Source organism: Danio rerio, chromosome 23, assembly GCF_049306965.1.
Source record: "Danio rerio strain Tuebingen ecotype United States chromosome 23, GRCz12tu, whole genome shotgun sequence".
Classification (NCBI taxonomy): domain Eukaryota; kingdom Metazoa; phylum Chordata; class Actinopteri; order Cypriniformes; family Danionidae; genus Danio; species Danio rerio.
The window spans coordinates 32,918,187-32,938,489 of record NC_133198.1 but is presented as its reverse complement, the minus strand read 5'-3'; the positions used below and the strand labels follow the sequence as shown (position 1 = coordinate 32,938,489).

General features: G+C 34.5%; 1 protein-coding gene across 12 annotated transcripts in view; it reads right to left on the bottom strand.

Moving 5' to 3' along the window:
* Positions 1-5,918: 5,918 nt before the first annotated feature.
* The window catches only part of dvl1a (dishevelled segment polarity protein 1a), an 84,567-nt gene continuing 70,182 nt past the window's right edge, over positions 5,919-20,303 (bottom strand). For 8 of the 12 annotated variants that reach the window (XM_021469998.3, XM_017353751.4, XM_021469999.3 and 5 more), the window contains exons 13-15: positions 19,360-19,527; positions 17,766-17,984; positions 5,919-6,899 (exon numbers count right to left, since the gene is read on the bottom strand). In XM_021469998.3, the coding sequence (XP_021325673.1) occupies positions 6,373-6,899; positions 17,766-17,984; positions 19,360-19,527 (914 nt within the window). In that variant the 3' untranslated portion in view covers positions 5,919-6,372. Of the gene's footprint in view, positions 6,900-9,811; positions 9,834-17,765; positions 17,985-19,359; positions 19,528-20,303 lie in introns of all 12 variants that reach the window. The other 4 variants (XM_073939135.1, XM_073939136.1, XM_073939137.1 and 1 more) reach the window with 1 other exon arrangement.

The window sequence follows — 20,303 nt, the reverse complement described above, 5'->3', positions numbered from 1 at the left end:
TTTTTTGTTTGCTTCCTGTGAAAAGAACACACATTTAAGAGTCTTTAATTTTAAAAGATGCGTCACTTCCTTATACCAAGAATCCGCCAGCGTGTGTCTGAGTGTGTAAGTCGACACAACCAGTAGGGAAAACACTGAATGCGCTGAATGCCAGTAAATGTTATGTCTCAGACTTTTTGATATTGCATTAAAAAAGTACATGGTTGATGAGGCATAAAAAGCATGTTTAGCACATTTAAAGGCATCACTTTTTGGTGTGTGTAGATTAACAGCAAAATTACCTACCTGTAATATATAGTGCTCATCATAAACACGACAATGTTATGTATTAAAATGTATGAGTAATGAAAAGTACTATATTTCCCTCGTAATTAATATTAATTATTAAGCATGTATGGAGTGAGAAACCATGTATTGTAACTCCATTGACAGTAAAAACATTTATTTATTAATTTTTTAAATATTTTTTTTAAGTCATAAAAGTTTAAAAGTCTTGAAATAACCTTCTGTAAAATTGCAGGATTTTTCCGATGAGCATTTGAACGAGTGCCATATAAAGAGTTAATATAATAATGAGGTCATACCAATAGCCTGCTTCTATGCTTATTTTGTCAAGAATGTATGCATATTACATCCACTCACTGGCCACTTTATTAGGTATACCTTACTAGTACATGGTTAGACTGCCTTTTGCCTTCAGAACTGCTTTGATGGCATAACTGCTTTCTGATGGCATCACGCAGTTGCTGCAGATTTGTGGGCTGCACATCCATGATGCAAATCTCCTTTTCCACCACATGCCAAATATGCTCTATTGGATTGAGATTTGGTGACTGTGGAGGCCATTTGAGTGCAGTGAACTCATTGTCATGTTCAAGAAACCAGTCTGAGATGATTCACGCTTTATGACATGGCACGTTATCCTGCTGGAAGTAGCCATCAGAAGACGAGTACACTGGGTTATAAAGAGATGGACATGGTCAGCAACATTACTCAAAAAGGCTGTGGCGTTGGCATGATAATGGGCCCAAAGTGTGCCAAGAAAATATCCCCCACACCATTACACCACCAGCAGCCTGAACTGTTGATGCAAGGCAGAATGGGTACATGCTTTCATGTTGTTAATAAGAAATTCTGACCCTACCATCTGAATGTGGCAGCAGAAATCGAGACTCATCAGACCAGGCAACATTTTTCCAATTTCTATAGTCCATTTTTGGTGAGCCTGTGTGAATTGTACTGTAGCTTCAGTTTCCAGTTCTTATCTGATAGGAGTGGCACCTGGTGTGGTCTTCTGCTGCTGTAGCCCATCTGCTTCAAGGTAGGACGTGTTGTGCGTTCAGAGATGCTCTTCTGCATTCCTCGGTTGTAATGAGTGGTTATTTGAGTTACTGTTACCTTTCTATCAACTGAAACCTGTCTGGCCATTCTCCTTTGACCTCTGACATCAACAAGGCATTTGAGCCCACAGAACTGCCATTCACTGGATATTTTCATCATCATTCTCTGTAAACCCTAGAGATGGTTGTGCTTGAAAATCCCAGTAGATCAGAAGTTTCTGAAATACTCAGACCAGCTTGTTTGGCACCAACAACCATGGCACATTTAAAGTCACTTAAATGCCCTTTCTTCCCCTTTCTGATGCTCGGTTTGAATTGCAGCAGATCGTCTTGACCATGTCTATGTGCCTAAATGCATTGAGGTGCTGACATGGGATTTTTGATTAGAAATTTGCCTTGTAATAAAGTGGCCTGATAAAGTGGCTGTATACAGACACACTGGTGTTTTATAATTAAACCATATACATTTATACCCGCTCTTGCTCAGCAATGCACTTTAATTTTGTGTGTGTGTGTGTTTGATTTAGATTAGAAATACATTGTCTTTATATTGATTATGGCATGTGGTATTTTATAACTGCAGAGACGTTTAAAAAAAATGTAAACATTTAAAATTAGTGTACTCCATAAACAACAAACATTAATATTATGTTAAAAAATATATGAATATGTATAATTTAATATGTTTATTTGTTCACACTCAACATATGCTGCATAAATGTAGACATCAAAAAATGTGTTCAGTTTCTACATTACAGCCGTAACATTATAGCAGTTATTCAGAACAGATTTGAGTTTCAAATGCGTCACCTTGAGAGTCAAAACATTCTGCATGAAGTCTAGTTCTGAGATAAACATATGTAACCATTTGGTTCCACGTTAAAAAAAAAAACAAAACAAAAAAACGTTGCTCCACTATCAGGAACTACGCTTCAGAGAATAAAAATGTTCTCACAGGTTTCAAAATACAGATATGTACACCATATAACGAGTAAGCTGAAAAGTATCTGGTTTTTATATCTATGATCTATGATAAATCATGCTGATAAAACACCAGACGCTGAAGCTGTTATTACCGCCTTAAGGATTTCTGGAAATAACAAGAGATTTGATGGTGCAGTGGACTAAGATAAGATTACTTAATGTGAGCTGTTTGTTTCAAAGAATTAAAAAAAACACATAGACAAAATATCTGGCCACTTCTTCATACATAAATTTTATTTTCTCTGTTTTATATATATATTTATATAATATATATGTCATCATATTTACAATTTATTATTCCTCTTTTGTCAAGAAACAATAAAGCAAACAGCTTTTACTGTAATCAGTGTTTCCATTCTAAAGGGCCCAGAAGTTTTAGTCCAAAAGTGCTTGACCAAAAAAAAAGAAAAAGAAAGCTAACTCATTTCTGGTTTGGCTCAGGCAGATAGATGAGTTTATGGTATAATATAAAAAAATAAAACATTACAAATGCATGTTCTTAAACAACACCTCACTGCTTTACCAGTAAACAAGACCATAACAGACACCATGTCCTTTCCTCCATTAAAAAAAATCATTTTAGACCACTCAATAACTGGGAATTTGGTTATCCTATCTGCCTGTTTTAGTATCATAACATCTTAAAAACCTCTCTACAGCATTATCTGTACAATGATGTTGGTAATACAGTGGTCAATACTAAGACAACTGGTGATGTTTGAACAGTCAGTTTGCAGACTCGAAGAAAAGCACCTGTTTGTTAGTCAAAAATGTATCATGTACATTTGGCAACTATTAGTCCAACTTAAACATTATTTATCAACAGTTTAAAGGAACAATCTATTTTTATTGAAATGTTTTTTTGAAAATAGGCTCGTTTTACAACTTCTCTAGAGTTAAGTGTTAAGTTTTAGCTGTTTTAAATCAGTTGATCTCTGTGTCTGGCAGGAGTGCTTTTAGCTTAGCTTAGCTTAGCTTAGCATATATTATTAAATCAGATTAGACCATTAGCATCTTGCTTTTAAAAATTCAAGACATAAAATAAACAAAGCTGATTTAACATGGCACTGTTAACAAGTTATCTAACTGAGCAATATTTTTGGCTCTGTGTAATAAAATTATCCTTGCTGCAGTCACGTTTCCTTGATCATTACGCCAAATTGAGTGTATAATTCCTAGCCATAGCGACCTAAAACTTATCATTTTCTGTCAGAAAGACAATGTAACTACAGAAGAGTCAAGCTTTAAATAGGAAATCTCTCAAAACTTAACCAAAAACTTTATGAAATTTTCTGTGAGATGCTAATGGTCTAAACCAGGGGTGTCTAAACTCGGTTCGGGAGGGCCGGTGTCCTGCATATTTTAGTTTCAACCCCAATTAAACACCTGAACCAGCTAATCATGCTCTTTCTAGGTATACTAGAAACTTCCAGGCAGGTGTGCTAAAGGAAGTTGGAGCTAAACTATGCAGGACACCAGCCCTCCTGGACCGAGTTTGGACACCTCTGGTCTTAATTGATTCAATGATTTATGCTAAGCTAAAAGCGCTCCTGCAAAACCCAGAGGTCAGCTGAAAAAAGCCTATTTACAAAAAAAAAGTAGTGTGTTCCTTTAATGTGTTAATGAGAGAGTTAGCGTAGTTGTAGCCTCACAAGACGATACATTCAGTAATGTTTAGGGATGTCATAACAACAATGTCTGATTGTCGACAGGGTTATGAAGTCAAATGCAATTGTATATATATGTCAGGGTTTGGACTGTTGTGTCTAGTTTGTAACTTGTGCAAAGTGCAGAGCAGCCGAGTATGAGAAGCAGACAATCTGATACATCGAGATTCCTGATAAAAGCTTATAGTTGTGTTAACTTGTGCTGCTACTGCTGTGTTTTTGTGCTAGAGTCTGAACTAGCTCTGCTGTTGTGCTTTTTTTTTAGTGTTCTTCGCTGATCTAAATAACATCGGATGCACATTAAAGGAAGAGCAAACCTAAGAATGAATATTCTGATGTACGTTGCTCACGTTCAAAATGCTCACACCTCTGTTGAACAATAAAAGTTAATATTTAAATAATATTCTGGCGGGTTTTTTGTCATTTACACAAGAAGTGAGTGTGGACTGGGGCTGTCAAGCTCCAATATGATTAAAAAAAAAAAAAAAAGATGAAAGTCATCATAAAAGTTAAATGAAAATAGCCTGGGCTGTTCAATACATGTTGTTAATCATTTAATAAACCTGACAGCCTAACCACTCTCATTTTATGGAAAATATTTGGATATTCATCTTTATAATACACATGTAAAACATTTTTTTTATTATTAAATAAAAAATATATAAAATTTTTGTAATTGTACGCACTTCTAGTGTTAGTTTCCAAAAATGTTATTTGAAAATAACTGTATAAATTATTCGCAAAAAAACACTTATTATTTTATAGTATAGAATAAGAATAAATTTTACAGTACAAAATAAGAATAAAGGCGTCACGGTGGCACAGTGGGTAGCACGACTGTCTCACAGCAAGAAGGTCCCGGCTGGGTCAGTTGGCTTTTCTGTGTGGAGTTTGCATGTTCCCCCTATGTTGGTGTGGGTTTCCTCCAGTTTGCTCGGTTTTCCCCACAGTCCAAACACATGCGCTACTATAGGTGAATTGAATAAGCTAAATTGTCCGTAGTGTGTGTGTGAATGCAAGAGGTGTTTCCAAGTGTTGGGTTGTGGCTGGAAGGGCATAAGTTATATATAAGTTGGATAAGTTGGCGGTTCATTCCGCTGTGGCGACCCCAGATTAATAATGGGACTAAGCCGAAAAGAAAATGAATGATTGAAAATAAGAATAAATGTATTTGATTAGAGTTACATATGTAAATGTATTTATGGAAGCTGGCTTAGTTATAAATGGAGAGTCATTTTTATTTTTATTCTTTCCTTCTTTTTTTATTAATTATTTAAAAATGAATATATTTTCTACTGCTGTACGTTTTGCATATTTGTGTTTGTATTGTTGTAAGGCCTAATAGGTGTTACTTTTATCTATAATGGTTTTTTTAAATCCAGTTTACTATTATTATTATATACATTTGAAGTTAGCCCGTTTCTTTTTTCCCCAACTTCTGTTTAATGGAGAGTAGATTTTTTTCAACAAATTTCTAAACATACATTTTCATGACTAATTTTTTAAACTGATTTATTTTATCTTTGCAATTTTAAAAATAAATGTTTAAAACTGCTTACGTGTATAATAGTTTATTTTGCAGTCATCCTAGTTTATTATTATTATTTATTATTTAATTGTAATTAATTGTTTTAGAATATTACAAGACTGTTATCTATAAATATTATCAAGAATGCTATCTATATATATATATATATATATATATATATATATATATATATATATATAGTCTTGTAATATTCTAAAATTAATTATTATTAATTATACATTAAATATATATAGAGAGAATTTTATTCAAATTACTGAAAATAAATAATTTCATGCAACACGATGGCTCAGTGGTTAGCACTGTCCCCTCACAGCAAGAAGGTCACTGGTTTCTAGTCCTGGCTGGACCAGTCGGCATTTCTGTGTAGTTTGCATGTTCTTCCCATGTTGGTGCGGGTTTCCTCCGGGTGCTCCGGTTTCCTCCACAGTCCAAAGATATACACTATAGGTGAATTGAATTAACTTAATTGGCCTTAGTGTATGAGTGTGTATGGGTTTTTTCCCAGTACTGGGTTGCGGCTGGAAGGACGTCTGCTATGCAAAACATATGCTGGATTAGTTGGCGGTCATTCCACTGTCGTGACTCCTGATGAATTAAGCCAGTAAGCCGAAGAAAATTTAATAAATTAAATAATTTCCCAGTTTTAGTTAACTGTGGTCAACTAAACAGATTTTCCTGTTTCACAGAATAAGTTTAGAGCAAACGACAGAATTTCCAGCATTAGGTGAACTCTCCCTTTAGATTTGTGCATCAGTTTGTACATTCTCAGTGCAGGCATTGGATCGTCAGTAGCAAAACCTTATGAAGTGAATGTTGAAGGCACTCTCTCCTGTCACATAATATCCACAAAGAACTCACAAGGATTGCCCATAGCGTGCTGAAAAGACTGCCGACTTGCTGTGAGTTCTGGTGGGACGTTTCCAATCTCCCGAATCGGAGGAGCTCCTGGCGGGCTGTTGCTGTTGCCTGCGGCTGTTTTGGGGGCGAGATGCGCAAGGCAGTAGGGAGGGGGTAAACCCGGCGGGCCATAAGAAGAGCCGTGACTCCTTTCGCTGTGGGCGCATGACAGATGACTGGGCTGGATGAATGGAGCATGGCTGTAGCTGAAGCTAAGGCTGTGCTGTGGGATGAGGTGGCACTGTGTGTGGCCGTGACTGTAAGCGGATTGGGACTGGCTGGCGGCCGATCGGCTGTGGCTTTGGTGGCTCAGCTGACTGGGTGCTTTTTCACCCCTTCTTGTGACCCATGTCACCAGTTCTGATTCACTCCCCCCACAGCAGGGTGCCTTGTGTTCCTTCTCTCGGGGCGAGGCTCTGCGTCCTTTGCCAGCGCTGGGGTTTGAGCCACTGCTTCTGCTGCCTGCGGAGAGAAAGAAACGTAATTGATTAGAAAAGACTAGTGTTATTTTGTTGTTGTTGTTCTTAAAGGAACACTCTAGTTTGACTTTTTTTTTAATCCGTTCAGCTGATATCCAGGCCTGGCATGAGTACTTTTAGTTTAGCTTAGCATAGCATAAATCATTGTATCGGATTAGACCATTAGCATCTCCCTCAAAAATTTCAAAAAGACTTTTGATATTTTTTTTTATTTAACGCTTCGCTCTTCAGAAGATAAAATGTGTACAGTCATAAAAATGACTGTTCAAACTACTTAAAATGAGCTGAAATAAATACAATTCTTGAGTTTTTTGGAGTAATTAAATTGTTCAATCCACTTAAATTTGTTAAACCTAATAATTTAACTTAATTCCTTCATGTTGTCCCAACTCAAATCGATTGTGTAGGACCCAGATTTTTTAGTGTACTAAAAGCAGCTAAAGATGAAATGTTCCTTGATCATTAGGCCAGAATGAGAGTATAGTTCCCAGCCATCCTGACCTAGAAAATAGCAACCTTTCATTTTCCATCAGTCATATAACATAAAGTAACTTCAAAAGCTTTAAATAGTAAAACTATTGAATCTCTCTTTTGTTTATTCTTGAGCAAATGCTAATGGTCTAATCGGATTCAATGATTTATGCTAAGCTAAGCTAAAAGTGCTGCTGTCGAGCCTGGAGATCAACTGAGTGAATTCAAAAAACTGAACTGTCTAGTTGTACAATTTTGAGAGTTGTAAAATACGCCTGTCTCCAAAAAAAGAATTAAATTGGAGTTTTCTTTAAAAGCTTATGCTGAAGTAGTGCTCCAGTAACAAAAGGGGCTGTGCAACGAAAAGTGAAAAAGCCATGTCACTTAGAAAATGAATGTCTGGATAATAACTGAAATGTCATTTATACTCTAACTGATAAAGTCGTTTTCCTTAAGAGTGAAAGTAAAACCATATGGTAACCAGACTCAACAAGGCCAACGACACTTTATTTTGCTTAACAGCTTTTCTTTGGTTAGCCGGTTGATTTCTGTTTCTGAAATGGTGAAAGCGCACAAGCTTTAACATTTTAGACCTTAGTTAAATCTGTATGTATGCTCCATAGTCTTCTTTTTCAAATATCTGTTTTATACTGTGCTTCAGAAAATAATTAATGTATGTACACTACATATGAAGGCACAATTATTAACCATCCTGTGAAAAATAAATTTTTAAAAAGTGCTGTTTAATGATGAGATTATTTTAACGTTTATCACGGTATTGTGACGACTGTTCTACAATAAGTTCTTTATAAATTTCTAGGTAAAAAAAAAAAAAAAAAAAAAAAAACAGTAAACATGTCATGGTAAATAATTATTCATTCATTTTCTTTTTGGCTTAGTTTCTTTATTAATCCGCGGTCGCCACAACAGAATGAACCGCCAACTTATCCAGTACGTTTTTACGCAGCGGATGCCCTTCCAGTCGCAACCCATATCTGGGAAATATCCACACTCATTCATACATTACGGACAATTTAGCCTACCCAATTCACCTGTACCGCATGTCTTTGGACTGTGGGGGAAACCGGAGCACCCAGAGGAAACCCACACAAACACAGAGTGAACATGCAAACTACACACAGAAACGCCAACTGACCCAGCCGTGGCTCGAACCAGTGACTGTCTTGCTGTGAGTTGACAGCACTACCTACTGCGCCACTGTGCCGCTAAATAATTAAAATAAATAAATGACTTCTGCTATCTTTATTAGTTTCAAAAGCACAGATTTCTTTTACAACACATTAAAAAACCTTACATATACCTTAGCAATGATACAACAGAACATTTGAACGGTTTTAAAATTTTGACTTTTTTGAAATTTTTTATTTGCCTTCACCTAAATATGAAACAAACATAAAAACCTTCCTTTTTGTCTCCTGTTTGTGTAACTTTTAATAGGATTAAGCAGCAGAAATTTAGTAAATTGTCTATTGCTCTTTCATTTTGATCTCTACTTTATATCTGTAGGCTACAGACTGCAGATATAGAGTTATTTCCATTCATGCAGACACTGAATGCCTGTGCTCGTGGGCACTCACTTGTAATCATTAAAGTGTGTTCAGCTTATTGTGTGAGACGTGACCAACACAAGCTATAAGCACAGTCTTCTTTGGAAAAGGGATAATTCACCCAAAAATAAAATTTACTCACTCGCAAGTTGAGCCAAAGCTTTAATAGGGTTTCTTTCTTTTGTTGAACACAGAAGAAGATATTTTGAAGACAGCCAAAAACCTGTAACCATTGACTTCCATAGCATTTGTTTTTCCTACTAGCAGTTAATGGTTACAGGTTTTCGTTTTTCTTCAAATTGTTTTCTTTTGTGTTCAATAGAAGAACGAAACTCCTACAGGTTTGAAACAAGTAAAGGATGAGTAAGTGATGATAGAATCTTCATATTTGGGTGAACTATCCCTTTCAATCTTCATGACTGGCGATTAGTGCGTCACTGCCTTTAAACTATGCTAAGATTGGAAGTAGGTCAGAATGACATGTGGAAAAATAGTTGACCGTTTCGGTGAGTTCATTACTCCCACTATTAGATAAGCTACAGCTGACGTCATGCAGCATCAGGTACATACTTTTTTTTGTCCTAGTTGATTCAGGCATTGCCAAGTAAAGAAAGGGGCACTGCATAATACCTTTTTATATAAAGAGAATCGGTCTGACTCTCATTCACAATAAAGATCAAGGATTGTACATGCCCACACAAGAAATGCAAATAAAAACACAGCATGGGAGTAACAAGGGCCATCCCAATGAATCATATGCCATGTGATATGAGAAAAAAAACACTGATAAAACAAGACGGCAGGGAGATCAGGTTGGGCAAGTGGGTGTTTAAATAAAAGTACTCGTGTTTCTTACCTAGATGAAAAGTCCATTCAGTCTAAAGGTGGCAAGCAAAAACAGAAGGAATAGAGAGAATTAAGTCATCTAACTATTCCTAATGTACCACACACTTTTACACATCAGAAAAAATAAAAAAAAAATAACAAGGCCTTCAATTTTGTGATGCTTCCATATGTTTCATAGGCTTGTTTTGTAGTCATTAAAGAAATGCTTAACCCAAAAATGTTTGGCCCATTCAAGATTTACAGTAGGTGGTAGAACATTAAAGATGATTTATATATCACATTATGGTCCTTGGGGATTCATCAAATGCAGTAAATCAAATAAACAAACAATCAAATAAAGTAAATTCAAATGAATACTCATGGCTCCAGATGATACATTGTAGAATTATTAAGTGAATGAATCAGTCCTGGCTAACTAACATGAACTGGTACCAACTTTGGATTGACCATTAGTTAAAATATTTCTTATTCTATTGAAGAAAAAAGTGACATCTTGGATGGCCTATTATTGAGTAAATTAACCCCAAATGTACATTTTTGTGGGAACTGTCCCTGACTAATCTAAACGCGTCTGATTGGCTACAGTATTTTTAAGCTCAACAGAAATGTATGGAACTGGTTAGAATGCTCAGAGCAGCAAATAAATGAATAAGGGTGCTGAATCTGATATTGACACTTCATGCACTTTCACATTCGGCTTTAATCATGATAGCGGTAATGGTTGAGTTCAGATGTGAAGGGACATTTTTGGCTTGACTATCTTGAATGTGGGGGACTTTTGGTCATTTTGATGGTATTTTTTGCCTCAGGCCTGGTTTATTTCTGACCCTGGTCCACTCCTTGCATGTTTTATGTCATCAAATTGCAGTAAGTTCATGAGATAAGTCAAATTTAGCGACTATTATGGTGTTTTTATGGGCTGCTATGAATTTACTGCTCAGAGCACACCTACTTAATTTAATATTGCTGTTAAAACAGATTTCATAAGAAATTAATTTACATCTATGTCTAATAATTAAATAAAAAAATATGGCAAATGTTGCAAGTCAACTCGCAATCAACTTGTTTAAATTCAAATGATTTATACTATATATATTCTCATAATTTTATATTACTCTACATTATTACTACATGTTTCAAATGTTATAATTACACTCACCGGTCACTTTACATCTTACTAGTACCGGGTTGGACCCCTTTTTGCCTTCAGAACTGTATTTGCACCCACAGAACTGCCGCTCACTGGATATTTTCTCTTTTTTCAGACCATTCTCTGTAAACCCTAGAGATGGTTGTGCGTGAAAATCCCAGTAGTTCAGCAGTTTCTGAAATACTCAGACAAGCCTGTATTTGCACCAACAACCTTACCACATTCAAAGTCATTTAAATCACTTTTCTTCCCCATTGTGATGCTCAGTTTGAACTGCAACAGATCATCTTGACCATGTCTACATACCTAAATGCATTGAATTTCTGACATGTGATTGGCTGATAAGCAATTTGTGTTAATGAGCAGTTGGACAGGTGTACCTAATAAAATGGCCAGTGAGTGTATATTGACAATAAATCAAAGTGTTAATAAATCGTTTTAAATTACAACATCAACAAATTGTTATTAATTATTACTCTTAAATAGCTTTAAAAATTATTGTGCTATTTTGGTGCTTTATTTAAAAGCAATAACATAAAGAAGTATCCTGCTTAGGTAGAAAACACCTAATACCTATATAAATACCTAAAAAACCTGTAAGAGTACCAGTTAATTAATAATTTTGGCTCATGATTCATGGGTAGTTTTTGTTTGTGTGTGTACTTGCGCTTTCAAATTGCATTACAATTTCTGCTTTAACAAAGTATCATATATTGACTTTTTTTGTCAGTAGAAATTGTTAGCTCATTACTAGGCCCACACGGAATCTGTGCACGCAGAAAGCCGCAGATTATCATCCCATCATTGAGTCTATTTATTTAGTTTTGTGTAAATGTGTGTAAATTTATATGGATTCAGTTTTTAAATTAACTTCAGTAATATTATTAACTAATATGAAAATGTTCATATGATTTACATACAATGCAGTTTGTAAAGAAATAATTTATGTTTAAATAAAAGTTAAAAATAAATTTTTTTATTAAACATAAGTTTTCAGTTACGATACACCCAAAATCATTCTGCAAAAATCCGCAGATTTTTTACAATATTCTAAAAAATTCTCAAAAAATGTCCACAGATTCTGCCTGACCCTACTCATTGCCTAGTTATTGTACAGCAATTTTAAAAAATTAATCCAGACAATATTTTAAACTACTAAAAATGTCAATAACATCTTTGGTTAAACCTTTCAATGATAAAAGTTGATGGAGAAGAGATAAAGATTGGTACTGCATAAATATTAGGGATGCTCCGATCAGGATTTTTGGCGCAGATACAGAGTACTGATTCCTTGTCATGGTGATCGGTCGATATGGAGTACTGATTCTAATATTTTATAGCTTTATAATCCATAAAGCACATTTTCCCTCCAGGTATGATACGTTAAGTGGAGATCTCGCCTTACCTAAGAGAATAAATTATGTTGCATATAATCCCTTAAACACATCTCTTTTAACCATTTAGGTGTGAACATATCCTGGCCTGAAGCAGCTTTATAGAAAATAATATAACACATCAAAAAATGGTAAGAAATATTCCAAACAATTGCTCAGCTCGTGTCACAGCAGCTCAAAACATGGTAAATACAATGGTTGCACTTGCTAACAAAGAGACCATCCCTCATGCAAGTCACACCAATAGACTGTATAAACGGAGGTCACACCGCATCTATATACAGTTGAAGTCAGTTTTATTAGCCCCCATGAATCATTAGCCCCCCTGTTTATTTTTTCCCCAAATTCTGTTTAACGGAGAGAAGATTTTTCAACACATTTCTAAACATAATAGTTTTAATAACTCATTTCTAATAACTAATTTCTTTTATCCTTGCCATGATGACAGTAAATAATATTTTACTCGATATTTAAAGGCTTAACTAGGTTAATTAGACTAACTAGGCAGGTTAGGGTAATTAGGCAAGTTATTGTTTAACAATGTTTTGTTCTGTAGACTATCAGAAAAATATATAGCTTAAAGGGGCTAACAAATGTAATCATTTTGCCTCCACATATCATTTACCTTCTCACGTGTTGTGGCTGTTGTAGGCTCTGCATAATATACGAGAGCACAAGTGCGGCTTCCTCTGCTTGTAAACTCCTAAACAAACACCTGTGATCGATTCATGAGTTTGGCCAGAATGATACCGATCGAGTGATAAAATGTGGTTATCGGCCGATATCGATCTTCGCATCCCCAATAAATACACAGAAAATACCCATAAATCACAAGCTATATGGCAACTGTTACTAAACCTCAGTACTGCACACCTTAGTTTCAAACAACAAGTATACACTAGTCCATATCTTATCTTATCCATCTAGTATTAATTCAGCCCCGGTCTTACAATGGACGATACAGAAAATAATTTTTTCCAACAGTTATCAGATTGTATAACCAAAGTCATACTAGATAAAGTCAGCTGAATTGTAATAGCATTAATATTGTGGATATATACTAATGTCTACTTGTTGCTTACAGTGGTGTAAAGTAACTAATTACAGATACTCAAATTAATACAGTAGTTTTTCTCAGGAATTGTAATTTACGGAGTAGATTTATGAACTTTCCCTTGAGTACATTTTTAGTGCTGTATCTGTACTTTTACTCCAATACTTTTCTTGAACCTGCAGTCACTACTTTGTTTTTTTCTTGTCTATGAGACGTTGGATTTTGGTTGCTATACCTGACGAATAAATCTCAGTATTTGACGTCAATATGATGTTGGGTTGACGTTGGATTTTGGTCACTTTCCATCACAAAATCAACCAAATATCACATCATTATTGGACATTAAAATAACATTATCCTTAGATGCTGGCTAGACGTTGAATTTTGGTCACCTGACGACACAACCTAAATCTAACCTAATATTAACGACTTATGAGGTTGTGTGCCTGCTGGGCAATAACTAAATGCACTACAGAATGTTACGTTTACACAGATCCACAAATGACATGTAAACGCATCTGCTTTTAACAGCGTAATACTACTTTTGTAGTACTTTTGAAAGGATGCTTTTTACTCTACCTGCACTGCATTTTTCGGCAAGTAATGGTTCTTTTACTTGAGTATGATTTTTCAGTACTCTTTCCAACACTGGTTGTTTGTAACTAGGGTTTGTAGTATGAATGTAATTTTATTAACCTCCAAAAGTCAAGTGCTATTTTGGGGTTTCCATCTGGATTTTGCAAACCTAAATTTAAAAGCTTCCCAAATCCACATGCAGTAGTGTTGATGCAAAAGTTTGGTAACATTCTAAAGAAAACCCTTTGAATTTTCATAAAACACTGTTGAAAGTGATTAAAATAATTGTATTTATTGTCTGTGTTATATAATAAACCCCTCCATAAAACTCAAATTTGAAAGTGTACCTTTTAGCTTGTGTGGGGTCTAGGTTGCTGTAATTAATTTGGGTGGTTCCTGCACATCTCAGTAATCAGAACAAAGAAATATCTCTCAATCATAATCTATGCAAATGTTATTCTATTCCAATTGATGAGAGAACGGAACAACTTATGGGGGTATTGGACCAGTCCGGACCTTTAAAATCTAAAGAATGCAGAGTTAAATGATGTCACGGACCTGGTACCAGGTGCGCAGAGTATAGGAGGTTAATATTATTGTCTTTTTATGTACGGTATGTAATTTATTTGATTTATTGTATAGTATGGAGAGCTCTGCTGAAACGTGAATTTCCCTTTGGGATTAATAAAGTCTAATCAAACAAACTAAACAGACTTTTATTTAATCTAATGCATCTTTAGGTGTTTTAATTTGCATATCATTTCCATCTCAACTTTGCATTGCATGCCATGCATCTATATTTAGTCTGTCATCAGAACTAAATGCCCTTGAACCAAAAATATTTCAAATTTATGACTGTGTTTTGATTTCGATTTAAGAAAGTTTGCAATGAATCAGTATTTGTTTGCTTTGTAAACATGCAAGGTTACATGATTAACAACTGTAGGTTAAATCGTTATTTTTAATATCTTTATCTTAAACATTTTCCAAATAAAGGGTCGAAATTGAAAAGCGTAACAATCAACCCTCTGTATGAAAATATATTTATATAGTTTACAAGAATTGTGCCGCTGATGTCATTCTGGCAGGTTGCCTTGTTCATTAGGTTACTGAAAGCAAAACTCGTACTGTAGTATTATATCGTAATCCTACACACAGACTTACAATAAACCCACTAATAGTTTCCTTTTTACTCTAACAAATTCCATCTCTTAAAGTACCTTTCACACAGTAAACAATTGAACAGGTCACTGTGTTTAGTGTTACTTCATATTTGAAAGTAAAAGAAAAAGACACAGAGGAAGCTCAAGGGATCATGACTGCGGAATTAAGCTTCGGGGGGTTTTCCCTTTTATTTATCAGAGTACTCTTTCACATACATGTAAACATTCAAAGATAAAGGCACACTGCTGAAAAGGAGTTATTTTTAGCAAGTGAAAATTTGTTATTTATAGTTACTTGTAACCAAATTTGTTCGTCTGGTTTGAAGAGCAAAGTTGAAGATACTTCACAAAATATGATGCTTGAGTTAATCAGCATTGATGGTGATCAACTCAAGGCGAATGGAAAATATGCATACGTCATCTGACATTGATCATTTCTCTAAATTCATTCATGAGAAAGCGCACTGAAATGAATGAGGTGTAATGTCATCTGTTGACCTTTACTATCAACATTGTGAGAAAGATCTTGTAGATTCTTCTTTTCTAAGTACTAACGTGTGTGGAAATTGTACTAGCAATGACTTACTTGTGTAGAAATTACATTTATAACAAGCATTTTTTTTAACCAGAGAGTTTGATCTGCTAAATGAATATGAAATACTGAAGGAAATAAAGTAACATTTACTAATGAGATTTTAGTGCTACTTTATGATCCACTGCAATTTAATTTTGTTTATTATGTTTTCATCTGAACAAATAAAATAAGTTTTTTTTTTTTTTTGTTATTAGACCTGTTAAAGGGGTGTTCAACAGTGTATTTTTAAGGCTTGGTTATGTTTATAAGATTTTATTTTTTCATATACCTTAATTATATACAGCTACTCAGCCAACATAAAAACAACTGTCATATTTCTAAATGTAGATAAATGAAGAGCACACAGCTGAACCTCATGCCTACTCTCTAATATAAAATCTGACAAGCGTCTTTCACATTTATTCGGAATAAGCATGTGTACGTAATATGAAATGTTCTCATATCTTTTGCGAGTTTGTTATTTTAGATGTAGAACGCAGGGAAAGCAACAACATAAAGAGACACTGAAAGTGATTGTGAGTGTTAAAAGCAGTTTGACAGATGAACTGCTAAACTGTTAGCGGTACCAAACAGCATTTGCCGTTGTTTACATCCTTGTTTACCTTCTCACTACAACATACCGCTAATGCTAGAAACATTGTATGTAATTGATCTATTTTAATAAACAAAAATACTTTCAGGTTGTGGCTCACAATCCACAGCTTTGTCGGTTGGAGGAGTTTTAGCCGAATCCTGGGAGAGATTCTGGAAGTTTTCCTTTGTCAATTGCTAGCTATATATTTTTTTAGGAATTCTCTCGAACATAATTAAATTCAACTGTAAGCACTTCTCTCTATGTGTAGTGTCCTTTGGAACCCCAAATACAGAAACAGAACAAGCTCTGTGGAAAAGCAGTGTTTGGACGGCATTTTAGCTTTCTCTGCTATAACATCACAGCATTACACCGCCTTAGGCCACACCAATGTCTCCCTTTGCATTGAACTTAGAGCGTGTTACATTCAGAGATGTTGTTTATGTTCACTTAGCCACATTACACATCAACTAAAGTTTGAAATATATCGTAGTGGACCACCCCTTTAAAGGAACCTTTTTTTGCAGCTTAGGTCAATATCATGATTTATCGTGATAAATGTTTCAACAAAAAATAGCAACAAAAAAGTTTAATAAAGTAATAACCCTAGTTCCAGTTCACTTTTATTTTAGCCTCCACAAATATGATAACCATTAATAATCAATAATAACTGCTGCTGTTGACTTAACCAGTGTGTGTTTACATTGCTGATGAGTTTTTGTCTTGTTTATGAAAATCTCTTTTTTATGCAAACCTCTTTCCACACTCTTATCACAGGTGGAGGTGTGAAAAAAAACACAGCTGAAATAGGAACATTTCTTGACACTTTAAAAGGGCGTCGGAAAGTGAGGACGGACCAAAATGTATGTGTTCCTCATTTTGAATGTTCAAAACTCAAACAAAAACACACACACTTGCCATCCTTGTGGGGACTTCCTATAAACAAAATGATGGTTATACTTTACAGACTGTGTGTTCTCTCCCCCAATACCACACCTAAAACCAATCCTCACAGAAAACATTGAGCATTTTTCCCTTTTCAAAATATTTCATTTGGTGTGATTTATGAGCATGCTTAATGTGAAGTATTTTGTTTATTTAATGTCAAGTTAGCAACCGTTATTTTCATGACAAGAACATTTCAATCATAAATATATAATTAAAAATCAACAAACAAATAAATACGTAAATTAAATACGGTTTTTAGCGATAAAACATGATTAAAATTCTAACATTTTTCCTGGTGTCACTTAGCTTAAAATGTCCTTTAGAGAGTTCATTTCCTTAAAAAAAGTCTTCTGGAAAGCATGACAGTCCAGTTAAATGTGTTTTACCAGCATGTTTATCCAAATGAATCTCAACTTAAGTTTGCAAGATAACAATTCCTCATTCAAGTTTTAGTCCCCACTGCAATATAAAAAGAAGACCCCCCACACACACACATACACAGATTTACTGTACCTTCACTCTGCTGGCTGCCTGCGCTCCCGCTGTGAAAACTGTGGCAGGGATCTGAATATCCCGGAGGAAAGCCTGGCGGAGGGGTGGGGTAACCCGGGTATGGGTAAGGCTGCCCACCAAGGGGCCATGGGTTTGTTCCTGGAGGAGGAAGAGGAGCGAGACCATCCTGGTCAGAGCCACCACCACTGGATCCCTCATTCAGATTGAGAGAAGCCATGTCTGAAAACAAAAGCGTTTCAATTGCATTATATATGTATATATATGAGATAAAACAATATAAAGGTAATTGCAACATCATCTTAAAATGTGTATTCTATTTTTCTTGTAAAACAGTATGGTTGAAGACAATTCAAAAATTGTGATGTATAAACTTGTAATTTGGAGACCAACGTAAAAATGATGAAATGTAACAAGAACTATTTTTTAAAGATTTTTATGGAGATCTTTCTATTTTATTAGATTTTATTTAAGTCGGTTTCTGCAGGTTTCTTCAAATCTAAGACTTTTTAAAGACCATTATGAAAGAAATTTAGACTTAAACATGGCTAAACATTAAGGATTTTTGGCCATAAATAGTTTTTGTATTAATGGAAGGTTATGTAAAGCGGTGTGTTGCGTAATTGTCTTTCCCCGATTAAGCCATTTAATTTGCAGAATTTCCTTTAAACATGTCTTAACAGCTGTTTTGATTTGCATTTCTTCGCAATAAAAAACTTAAATATACAAAAAACATGTGTTGTGTGTCAGCACGATTGTGTTGCTTTACGTGGATGTAAATTAAGTAAATTATGTAAATTTAAAATGATTTAAGACCTACAACACAATATTTCAGTGAATTGTAGACTTTTTAAGGCCTAAATTTAGATTTAAAAATGTAAGACTTTTTTTTAGACTTTTTAAGACTCCGCGGACACCCTATATGTTTTTCCAACTCTGACTTCTTGAATTTCAGTAAATATAACCTAATATTGTGACTTACAATTCTGAAGTAAAGAGAGCAAGAATCGTGAAATTTAATTATTTGCAAACGCAAATTATTTATGTATTATTTATTTAAAGAAAATAATTAAGTTTGGAGTCAGTAGTTTGTTTATTGTTAACTTAAAATGTTCTTATTCACATAAACATTTCCCTTCATCAAATAATCTAAAATAAAACATGCAGCTTCCTATGTTTATGTTCAGTTATTTCACTTTAAGGGCAATGAAAATAATCTATCCTTTGCCATCAAATTAAATTAATGAATCTACACAATTAAATGAAAATTAATCTTTAAATTTTAATTGTAGATGAAATTTTAGGTGTTTGAATTCATTTGGCCTAATTTTATTCTTTATTTTTCGTTAAAATTAAAACAATTTAAAACTTAAAATTGAAAGCTACAAACTCGCAATTCTGAGGGGAAAAAGTGAGAATTGAGAAACAAAAATGTTAAGTTTCAGTTCATTTAAATTGAAATAAGATTTGAAATTATAAGCGTTTTTATTTCTGACCAAATAAAAATAGCTTTGGTGAGCATGTAAGACCTAATAAAACTGACTCCAATGTTCTGAATGGTTGTGTTATGTCCAACTCAAGTGTGTGCTGACTTTACTTTGACACAGATCTCCAAAAGTGTAGTAGCACTGCTCCGAGAAGGTGATTTTATTGACTGTGTGCCTCAGGTAACCGTGCTTCAATAAACTGCTGGCGTATTTTCTAGCATCCCTGCGATCCTTAAATCCTTCCACCCGAGAAAACAACCAGTCAACAACATCCGCTCCTGAAACACAAAGCATGTGCAGTGAGAAATATAACACAATTACCCAGTTTTAAATATATATACTGTTTAGCCAAAACTAAAAATTCTGCCATCATTGACTCACCCTATAAACCTGATTAAACACAAAAGAAGAAAGCTGGAAAACTGTAACCACTCACTTCTAAAGTATTTGTTCTTTCTACAATGGAAGTCAATGGCTACAGTTATAAACAATCTTTTTGGTGTTCATCAGGTTTAAAAAACTCTTTAAGGTTTGAAAACACTTGAAGACGAGTGGATAGTAAGTACATTTGCATTTTTGGGTCAACTATCCCTATAAGGCAAACTTTTTGGAATTTTTGGCTGTTCATTATAAGATTATTTAAGTCTAACTTACAGTATATACAAAAAAAGCCAAAATACACATTTAAGAGTTTCCCTTTATATAGTTTGCCAGTTTGGGGCTATAATATACCTTTATTACAATACTTTATTCCGAAAAATACCGTTTCTTCTGTCATAAAACTTCATAAAACAAATTATGGACATAATTTGACTGAATATAAACAATAATATTACAATATTAGTAATATTTAATTCTACAAAAAAAGGTGATTGCATTCATCCATTCATTTATCAAGGTTGTTTGTATGTATTTATTTATTTGTTTGTTTGGGCAGTTTTCTGAGTTATGGCGTGATAAAAAATACAAAAGTCCACTTTGTAAAAATTACATGTATTTGGAAACTGACTTTTAGATCAGAAATCTGATCTTTTAAATCTTAGGTTTAGATTTT